Raw genomic sequence first — 11,189 nt, 5'->3', positions numbered from 1 at the left:
CAGATTATCGGGTTATTATCATATTGCTGTGTGCGGGAGCTTGCTGTGTGCAAATTGGCTGCCGCATTTCCCACATTACAACAGTGACTACACTTCAAAAGTACTTCATTGGCTGTAAAGTGCTTTGAGACGTCCCGGTGGTCGTGAAAGGCGCTATATAAATGCAGGTCTTTCTTTTTTTCGTAGCTCGTAGCATGATACTGAGAACTAGCTTGTTGGTAGATCTACACTGAGCAAAAACTTCATTATAATCGATCTGACTTTGCAGCAATTTGAAGACATTCATGTTGTGATCCTGCACAAAGAAGAAGGCTCAGGACTGGGGTTCAGCATCGGTGGAGGCATCGACCTGGAAAATAAAGTCACAACCGTAAGTACCATCCGGAAAGAAAACTGCAGAAGCTGCTGTGTGAAGTGAGAGCATTTGGTGTGGTGTGACTATCTCAGGTTCGCCCAGTTCACACTGAGAAACGTATATCCAGCCGCCTACTCCCAGGCGGACAGATTCTGTAAAAGTGTTTGCGTTCAATCAATCCAAAGCGGTGCATTGCTCCCATCTGTGTGCATTGGCCATTCTTTGGATGAAGATTGGACTCCTCCCACTAGATGGTTAATGGCATTGGGATGCAAAGACTATGTGCCTTTTCCTGGCTGCTTTGGGAGGACTGTGGGATTGGTTCTGCCCAGCCCCTTCACTTGTTTCAGCCAGACAAGGGCTTGGGGCGCGGGGATCTGCGAACACATTCCTAGATCCCACTCCCCAAAATAAGCATGGAGTTAATGTGTCTCTTTGAGTAAGATAAAGGTACTGCAAGCAAGCTGTTTGTATTTATAAGTGTAGTTAGTGGTTTGGTGGAACAGTCTTTGGGCTGGATTTTCGGTCCACTGCCGTCTCTGTTTGAGCCCCAAAGGGGCGGTAATGGCGGCGGGGAGCATTTCCGGGCGGGCGGCCAGCTTCCTGCGCCCCGCTGGGATATTCGGTGCGGGGTTTGCGGGGCGTGGAGCAGTACCGCCCGGGAGAGGCGAGCCGGTGTGCAACGCCCCTGGTCGTGACACCGTCTCGCTATTTGAAACTCGCCCGATCCATAGCACCCTGCAGCGCCCCCTAGTGGGACCGCCTGGGAAAGCGGGCGGTCCAAGCTGTCGAGGCTGCACTGAGGGAAGGAATGTCGCCCCGAGGTCAGTGAGATTGTGTTTTATTTATTTTTGTGATGCATGTGGATGTGGCACGAGGAAAGTATTGGGAATAATTTTGGTGGGTTTTTTTCAGATTTTTTTTCACGAGAGTCTCTCTTAGGGTGCTCCGAGGCTGGCTGTTTACCTCGGGATTTTCAGTTGCTGATCCGGCCTAGCGCCCCGCTCCACACGCAGGGCCCAGCTGGTGAATTTTGTGGCTGGAGACGCAGACCATTACTCGCCGCAAAATTTACCGCTCCGCCCGGGTTAATGCCGCGACAGAGGCGCGGCCGAATTTCTCCCCAAGTGTTTTAAATATTAAAACTATTTCCTCGGGTGAGGGAATAAAGAACATAGAAAATAGGTGCAGGAGCAGGCCATTCGGCCCTTCGAGCCTGCACCACCATTCAATATGATCATGGCTGATCATGCAACTTCAGTACCCCATTCCTGCTTTCTCTCCATACCCCCTGATCCCTTTAGCCATAAAGGCCATATCTAACTCCCTTTTGAGTCCAGTTTGTTAGATATATTCAACAGCTTTCCGTGGTAGAGAATTCCACATGCTCACAACTCTGAGTGAAGAAGTTTCTCCTCATCTCAGTCCATTTTGGAGGAAAATCAGGTCACATTTTTTCACACAAAGGGTGGCAGAAGTCTGGCACTCTGCCCAAAAGGCTGTGGATACTGGGGCAATGGGAGCTTTCAAGACTGAGATCGATAGATTTTTGCTGGGTAAGGGTATCAAGGGTGAACGGAATTGAGGTACAGATCAGCTGTGATCACATTGAATGGTGGAACAGGCCTGAGGGGCTGAAGGGCCTGCCCCAGTTCCTACGTTCCTGCCTTTACCAATCATGCCTGATTGAATTCCTCCTTTTAAATCGAGACTTGCACCATTGGCCCTTCTCTCGCTCATGACAGTTGCTAAGAGACGGGTATGGGATGTGAGCGCCTTTGTTTTCTGTGCATGCACTGTCGGTGAGGCACCTCACTCCACCACCAACACGTATCACGGGTAACACGCCTACCATTTCCTGTTTTTGACAAAAAACTTCAAATTTACCTAATTAACTTGAAGATCATTGTGTTTTGAAGTAAAAGTCGAAGGTGCAGATTCAGGCCAAGTGAAATGGAATATTTTTCCCCACCACCAGGTGGCACTGTGCTGTCAAGGTCGATCCCTGATGGGACCCAATGTAATCCAGGTTCTCGTGTCCTGACCCTTTCTAAATACAGAACTCAACAACATCTACTACCGCACCAGGAAAGGAGATCTCTAGTTCTGGGAAGAAAGTAACATGTGTAGGTCACGGCCCCTCGTATGTTCCACCATCCAGTTAGACCATGGCTTAACTCCATTTACCCGCCTTGGCTCCATAACCCTTATACCCTCGCCTAACAAAAAGCGATCAATCTTGGTTTTGATTTTTTTCAATTGACCCGCAGCCTCAACAGCTTTTTGGGAGCGCGAGTTCCAGATTCCCACTGCCCATTGTGTGAAGTGCTTCCTGACAGCAGCCCTGAACGGCCTGGTTCTAATTTTAAGGTTATGCCCCCTTATTCTGGCCTCTACAGCCAGAGGAAATATTTTCTCTCTCTCTACCTTATTAACTCCTTTAATCATCTTAAGCATCTCAATTAGATCACACCTTAATATAAGGACATAAGAAATAGGAACAGGAGTAGGCCATACGCCCTTCGAGCCTACTCCGCCACTCAATAAGATCATGGCTGATCTGATCATGGACTCAGCTCCACTTCCCCGCCCGCTCCCCATAACCCCTTATTTCCTTATCGTTTAAGAACCTGTCTATTTCTGACTTAAATTTATTTAATGTCCCAGCTTCCACGGCTCTCTGAGGCAGCGAATTCCACAGATCCACAACCCTCAGAGAAGAAATTTCTCCTCATCTCTGTTTTAAATCTTCTATACTCAAGGGTATGCAAGCCTAGCCTTTGAAACCTGGCCTCATAATATAACACTTTAAGCTCTAGTATCGTTCTGGTGAACCTGCACTGCTCCCCCTCCAAGGCCAATATGTCCTTCCTGAGGAACGGTGCCCAGAACTCAACGTCGTCCTCCAGATGTTTTATATAATAAGTTTGTATTGTGTGAATGTTTGAAGACCAGGCCTTCAAATCTGCCACTCAGCTCATGATCCACGGGGCTGTAGTAATACTTGCCCTCCTGTATGGCTCAGAGACATGGACCATGTACAGTAGACACCTCAAGTCGCTGGAGAAATACCACCGACTATGTCTCCGCAAGATCCTTCAAATCCCCTGGGAGGACAGACGCACCAACGTTCGTGTCCTCGACCAGGCCAACATCCCCAGCATTGAAGCACTGACCACACTTGATCAGCTCCGTTGGGCAGGCCACATCGTTCACATGCCAGACACGAGACTCCCAAAGCAAGTGCTCTACTCGGGAACTCCTTCACGGCAAACGAGCCAAAGGTGGGCAGAGGAAACGTTACAAGGACACCCTCAAAGCCTCCCTGGTAAAGTGTAACATCCTCACCGACACCTGGGAGTCCCTGGCCAAAGACTGCCCGAAGAGGAGGAAGTGCATCCGGGAGGGCGCTGAGTACCTCGAGTCTCGTCGCCGAGAGCATGCAGAAATCAAGCGCAGGCAGCGGAAGGAGCGTGTGGCAAACCAGACTCCCCACCCACCCTTTCCCTCAACGACTATCTGTCCCGCCTGTGACAGAGACTGTAATTCTCGTATTGGACTGTTCAGTCACCTAAGGACTCATTTTAAGAGTGGAAGCAAGTCTTCCTCGATTCCGAGGGTCTGCCTATGATATATAATGTAAATTCGTATTGTGATGCCGTGGCATATATTTGTTTGCAGCAAGCTCCTAGACTGGAGCAGATGGTGTGCACAGGCAGTGCCCAGATACTGAAAAGAAGGCATCTAGTTTGCTAATAGATTTGTTGTGAACCGTTTTCTACCCAACAGGTTCACAGAGTGTTCCCGAACGGACTGGCAGCTCAGGAAGGAACAATTCAAAAAGGCGATGAGATTCTGTCGATCAACGGACAATCGCTGAAAGGTGTGACTCACACGGAGGCTCTGACCATCTTGCGTCAGGCTCGATTGCCAAAGCAAGCGGTGATTGTGATCCACAAAGCCAAGGAAGGTGAAAGCAAGCTCAGCCCATCACTCGAATGCTCATCAACCGAGAGCCCCACAGGGTCGGGTCAGTATTGTCAGAGATCATTTCATTTCCATTCTCTTTATTGCAAACAGACTTGAATGCGTCTCTACAAACCTTGACACAAAAGCAAAATACTGCAGATATTGGAATCTGAAATAAAAACAAAATGCTGCAAATCTCAGCGGGTCAGGCAGCATCTGTGGAGAGAAACAGAGTTAACGTTTCAGATCTGTGACCTGATCAGATGTTCTGATGAAGGGTCATCGACTTGAAACATTAACTCTGTTTCTCTCCACACATGCTGCCTGACCCGCTGAGATTTCCAACACTTTCTGTTTTTATCTTTACAAACCTTCCTGGACCAATAAAAGTCACAGGTCTTGTTTGCCACGTTGATTGGACAACGAGGCACTATGAGTGGCATTGTAAGATTGGTAGGAGTTTGCACGCGTCCAAAATAGAGCAGTCCATCTAGTTGCAACCCAATGATTCCGATCAAGTCCTTCAAGCAAATAGAAGCTGTGCTAAAATCTAGAATAACTCTAGCAGTGCTCATCGCTGTCTCATTGTCCTGTTATTGATCGATGCAATACCCTCGAGTCGTGGGACAAGCTTGATGGACCAGCTAGTCTTTACTTGCCCCTTATTTCTGAATGTTGGGATGGCACGTGGATTTTCTACTTGTATCTGACCAAGGATGACTCTGATAGGTTAGAAGGCAAAGCTGTTTAGTGGACTTACTGACCAGTACATTGCTGTTATCACCCTCTGCAGCGGAAGATAAGTTGAACACTTTCATTGTGGAGCTTGAAAAGAATGCGGCAGGAGTGGGCTTCAGTTTGGAAGGAGGAAAGGGCTCCATTCATGGAGACAAGCCGCTGATTATCAACCGCATTTTTAAAGGTAAGCAAAATAGCAGGTGTGGTTTTTGCCAATATAGGATACAGTAAAAGAGTAATTTGAGAAATGGCGTCGGTGAGTGGATATGCTTGGGAGGAACTGGTGACTTTGGGCCTATGGGGTAGAAGTCGGTCATGGTCCATTTTAACCAAAGGTGCGCAGGAGGCTCAGCGGAAGCTCAGCCACAATTGGGCCTCATTGATATGATTGGGGTGAGCTGCTGGTGCCTTGTATGGCAGTGACCCTTCGGTGAGTCCCGGGGAGGGGGGACGGACAATGGGAGGCGGAGGTCAATGACCGGGTAACAGCAGCCGCAGCCTTCGGAGGTGTTGTGGATCCGGGAGGAGCGAGTGCTTTTTTTTGTTGGTGGAAGATTCCTGGCCTGGCACCAATATGGGGCGGCGCCCTTTAGGCGGTTTTGGGGCACGGGACATTGACCCCAGAAATTGGTTCATTTTGCGCCTGTTTTCCACTTGGAACACAGGTTCAACGAGGACCAAATTCTCCGCACAATTCCCAAAGGTCTTCACTACTGAGTGTTTCCTCATCTCATGTCTGAATCCGTTGTAGACTAATTGTTGAGATTGATTGCTGTGATTAGTCAACAACTCCATGATGATTCTATCATCTGACTACCAGGATGATTGGAGGCCCAACCTCCCATGACTGTACACATGAGGTCCGCCCACAATAGTAAGGTATGAAAATTACAGGCACAATTTCCCACTGCTCACAGGAGCTCCTGTTGGCAAATGGTGCAGGTACAACATATGGATGGAAATGGAGGGCTGCGTGTGTGCGATTTCCTGATGTATGCTCCTCGCAGGCGAGATGACATGTCGGGGCCGTGGGATCAGACAATCTATCCTTGTTCCTCGACTAGTAATTTCATATCGTATCCTTTTGGATGTATTCAGCGGTTTGGTGAATTGCTCTGCACCTGTGGTCAGATTTTTTAAGCATTTCTATTTGAAAGGTCATGAACTCACAGCTCATAGGATTGGGTGACTTCTTCCATTGAAACTAATGGCACCTTTAATTGTCATCATTCCCTCAGCACCAGTTAGCGAATGGGAGCGCAGAGAAACAGGGTTCATGCCTTCTGCCATCTTGTCACCATGACTGAAAGCGACGGTGTGTTATTGGGGTGAATTCACCAATCCCACAGTGTCCAGGGGAATGCAGGCTGAGAATCGGGCGAACACACTCGTGCCAATTCTCCCTTTATCTGAACGTGTATTGGAGGGAGGGAGGGAGGGAGAGAGGGATGGAATGAAAGAAGGATAGAAGTCTTGCATTTGTCATCATCATAGGCTGTCCCTCAGAATCAAGGAAGACTTGCTTCCACTCTTAGATTGTGACTCCTGGACTCATTCTAAGGATAAGGGGTAGGCCATTTAGGATCGAGATCCGTAGAAACTTCATCACTCAAAGTTGTTAACCTGTGGAATTCTCTTCCGCAGAGTTGTTGATGCCAGTTCGTTATATATATTCAAGAGGGAGTTGGATACGGCCCTTACAGCTAAAGGGATCAAGGGGTATGGAGAGAAAGCAGGAAAGGGGTTCTGAAGGAATGATCTTATTGAATGATGGTGCAGGCTTGAAGGACTGAATGGCCTACTCCTGCACCTATTTTTCTATGTTTTCTAGGTGGCTGAACAGTCCAATACGAGAGCCACAATCCCTGCCACAGGTGGGACAGACAGTCATTGAAGGAAAGGGTGGGTGGGACAGATTTGCCGCATGCTCTTTCCGCTGCCTGCGCTTGGTTTCTGCATGCTCTCGGTGATGAGACTTGAGGTGCTTAGCGCCCTCCCGGATGCACTTCCTGCACTTAGGGTGGTCTTTGACCAGGGACTCCCAGGTGTCGGTGAGGATGTTGCACTTTATCAGGGAGGCTTTGAGGGTGTCCTTGTAACGTTTCCTCTGCCCACCTTTGGCTCGTTTGGCATGAACGAGTTCTGAGTAGAGCGCTTGCTTTGGGAGTCTCGTATCTGGCATGCGGACAATGTGGCCTGCCCAGCGGAGCTGGTCAAGTGTGGTCAGTGCTTCAATGCTGGGGATGTTGGCCTGGACGAGGACACTGATGTTGGTGCATCTGTCCACCCAGGGGATTTGTAGGAACTTTTGGAAGCATCCTTGGTGATATTTCTCCAGCGACTTGAGGTATCTACTTACTGTGCATGGTCCATGTCTCTGAGCCATACAGGAGGGTGGGTATTACTACAGCCCTGTCGACCATGAGCTTGGTGGCAGTTTTGAGGGCCTGGTCTTCAAACACTCTTTTCCTCAGGCGGCCGAAGGCTGCGCTGGTATAACTTGCATTTGTATAGTGCCTTTCATAACCTCAGAGCACGCCAAAGCACTTTACCGTTAATGGGAGTACTTTTGGAGCAGAGTCACAGTTGTAAGGAGGGGAAATTGCCTTAATTAGCTGATGATAATCTCTTCCGAGGAGAAGCCTGGTCGACTGAAGGGGCCATTCTCTGAGTGATCCCCCAGTAGGGAAACACCCTAGCTGCTCCCTGCCCCAGGGCACGATACCTGGGTCTGCAGTGACTCACAATTGGCTTTCCCTTAGTCTCCCTAATTACTGAAGCGAGAACAGGAACTGTGTGTGTGATATACAGCCTCCTATTGTGCACAGCTGTGCCTGAATCTTATTTACAAAGCAGGTTGTTAAAACTGTAGAGTTTTGCCTTGCATTTTTTTCAGGGTCTTGTTTTGCATTTAACAAAGATGTATTTTTCCCAATCTCCCTCCCTCCCTCCCTCCCCCCCCTGACAGGAGGAGCAGTTGAACAGAGCAACGTTATCCAGCCTGGAGATGAGTTGCTGCAACTAAACGCCATCGTGCTGCAGGGTCTCAGCCGCTTCGAGGCCTGGAATGTCATCAAATCCCTGCCGGAGGGTCCCAGCACAGCAGTTATTCGGAGGAAGGGCCCCATTTCTAGCACAGCCAGAGCCACAGAGGTGTCATAAGCCGGTGAATAGAGCGCCTGATAACCAACTAAAGACCGATTTAAACTCCCTGCAGCGACACCTTGCCACATCATGCAGCGATGCAAGAATGTGGACGACATACTAATGTTCACTGGGAGACACCTTGACAGATGGAAGTTGTTTAACCTTTTAAACTGGCTCTTCCTGTGAACAGATTGGGGTTTATAAAGTAACGCACATTCACATTGTGCTAAGTCCAGCTTCTCACTCTCAGCTCTCGCACAGTCTCTCTCTCACACACTCACACTGTTCCACATACTCACCGGACTGTGCTGGACAAGACTTCAATCAGCCACATACAACTGCATTCATTACACTGCCGCACATATTTATTTTCAGTGCCCATTTATTAATAATGCACAGAGCACAATGTAAGCTTCCTGAATTGCTAATGGCCAATTAGCTGTGGTTATTGTCACAGGTACACAAACTCCATCTAGTTCTGTATGCTCCACATGCAGGATTGGGCGGAGGTTACAGCAACTAGATAAAGGAAGGGCAGTGCATTAAATACTCAGGAAACAATGTAACGTTAAATTACTGAGAGGCGCATCAAGGCAGACGTGGGAAGAAAAAAAGCAAAACGCGTAGAATTGAATAAACTCTCTATTACTGTCTTATACGGACCACAACATATTCAACGCCGAAGTGAGCTGCCGACCCTATATATCTTCTCCGTCACACAGATCACAGCTGGACCATCCATCACCTGCCTGTGCCCCGGCTCAAACTGTCACCCACGCCTTTTCACCCCCAGACTCGACTATGGCCGGCCTCCCATCTCCCACCCTCCATAAACTCTGCTGTCCGTATCATATCCCACACCCAGTCCCGCCAACACATCATCCCTGTGCTCGCTGACCATTGGTTAGTTGACCCCCAATGCCTCAAACTTTAAAATGCTCACCTTGTTTAAAGCCCTCATCACCCTCCCTCTCACTGTAACATTCCCCAGCCCTACAACCCCTCCCCAAGACTGTCCATTGCTCAGACTCTGGCCTCATGCACCCCACCCCACCAGTCACTGCACCCACCATAAGCAACACTGCTTCAAATTGCTTCGGCCCCATGATCTCGAAATCTCTCCCTAAACCCCTCTGCCTCTCCACATCCCTCTCCTTCAAACCCCACCACTTTGACTTCCTCCTCTCGTTCAACATCCATTCTATTTCTGATTAAGCCATTGCAAAGCACTTTGGGACAATTTTCTACCTTTTAGCAGCTGTATAAATGTAAGCTGATCACAAATGCTAACGTGTTCCTATTTAGCTTGCGTACATCATTTACTTCTGAACAGAGGTTAGTTGCAACATTATAAATGGAAGCTGGGGCAAACCACCAGCTAGCTGAATAATTCACAGATTACCTTGCGGTTCAACAAGGATCTCTATCCCATCCTAAGCTCCTGTGACATTCCTTGGATTATCTAGTAATAAAAAAAGAATGGAAATGCTGGAATTCTGAAGCACAGAGAACATGCTGGAAGTACGCAGATCAACCAGCCCTTGTTACGATTCTGACTGGCTGTTGCTAAAACTGTACTTGAATTGTGTCTGCAGTTTGCGTGTAATTATGAAAAGCACAGTGCATTTGGCCGTGCCTTCAGCAGGACTGTGGTTTCAAAAATGGCTCACTGTTTGATTTCTGTTGAGAATTCATGTACCAATTGCACAAATAAAGACTTCTGCATGTGACCGCAGTCTGGGACTGATGACTGGGTTAAATCCCGCCATTTATTGTGATACTGGATCAATGTAATACAGAAACAAAGACCTGCATTTCTACAGCGCCTTTCACAACCTCAAAATGTCCCAAAGTGCTTTACAACTAATTAAGAACCTTTTGAAGGGTAATCTCTGCTGCAATGTAGGAAACGCTGCAATCAATTTGTGCACAGCAAGCTCCCACAGACAGCAATGTGCTGATGACCAGATAATCTGCTTTAGGTGTTGGTTTGAGGGATAACTGTTGGCCAGGACACCGGGGAGAATTCCCCTGCTCCTTTTCTAAATAGTGCCACAAGATACTTTACGTCCACCTGAGGGGGCAGACGGGGTCTCGCTTTAGAAACATAGAAAATAGGTGCAGGAGTAGACCATTTGGCCCTTCGAGCCTGCACCACCATTCAATAAGATCATGGCTGATCATACACTTTAGTACCCCATTCCTGTTTTCTCTCCATACCCCCTGATTCCTTTAGCCGTAAGGGCCACATCTAACTCCCTTTTGAATATAGCTAACGAACTGGCCTCAACAACTTACTGTGGTAGAAAATTCCACATGCTCACAACTCTGAGTGAAGAAGTTTCTCCTCATCTCGGTCCTAAATGGCTTAACCCTGATCCTTAGACTGTGACCCCTGATTCTGGACTTCCCCAATATCGGGAACATTCTTCCTGCATCTAACCTGTCCAATCCCCTCAGAAATTTATGTTTCTATGAGATACCCTCTCATTCTTCTAAATTCCATTGAATATAAGCCTAGTTGATCCAATTTTTCTTATGTCTGTCCTGTCATCCCGGGCATCAGTCTGGTGAACCTTCGCTGTACTCCCTCAATAGCAAGAATGTCCTTCCTCAGATTAGGAGACCAAAACTGTGCACAATATTCAAGGTGTGGCCTCACCAAGGTCCTGTACAACTGAAGTAAGACCTCCCTGCTCCTATACTCAAATCCTCTCGCTATGAAGGCCAACATTTATGGTCTCTTCCGAAAGATGGCACTACCTCAGTACTGCACTGGAGTGACAGTATATGTGCTCCAATCTCTGGAGTGGGACTTGAACTTTCTGACTCAGAGGCTCGAGTGCGACCATTGAGCCAAGGCTGGCTGTTAAATGCAAGCTCCTTCTTAAACACCAACAGTACTGATACCACATTTGCAGCTTCTTAGGCCTTTGCTCTTTGGGCTCAGTGTGAAGTTCCGGCAACAGAAACTCTAGTT

At 48.0% G+C, this 11,189-nt stretch overlaps 1 protein-coding gene across 1 annotated transcript in view; it reads left to right on the top strand.

Annotated features, from left to right (window-relative positions):
* The window catches only part of il16 (interleukin 16), a 124,973-nt gene extending 115,039 nt beyond the window's left edge, over positions 1-9,934 (top strand). Inside the window, exons 19-22 of the mRNA XM_070858677.1 lie at positions 269-370; positions 4,145-4,385; positions 5,118-5,246; positions 8,031-9,934. Coding sequence (XP_070714778.1) covers positions 269-370; positions 4,145-4,385; positions 5,118-5,246; positions 8,031-8,224 — 666 coding nt within the window. The 3' untranslated portion in view covers positions 8,225-9,934. The remainder of the gene's footprint in view (positions 1-268; positions 371-4,144; positions 4,386-5,117; positions 5,247-8,030) is intronic.
* Positions 9,935-11,189: the final 1,255 nt, after the last annotated feature.

Source organism: Pristiophorus japonicus, chromosome 17 (genome assembly GCF_044704955.1).
Source record: "Pristiophorus japonicus isolate sPriJap1 chromosome 17, sPriJap1.hap1, whole genome shotgun sequence".
Classification (NCBI taxonomy): Eukaryota; Metazoa; Chordata; class Chondrichthyes; family Pristiophoridae; genus Pristiophorus; species Pristiophorus japonicus.
The sequence above is the reverse complement of the archived record's forward strand: the minus strand, read 5'-3'. Positions and strand labels throughout refer to the sequence as shown.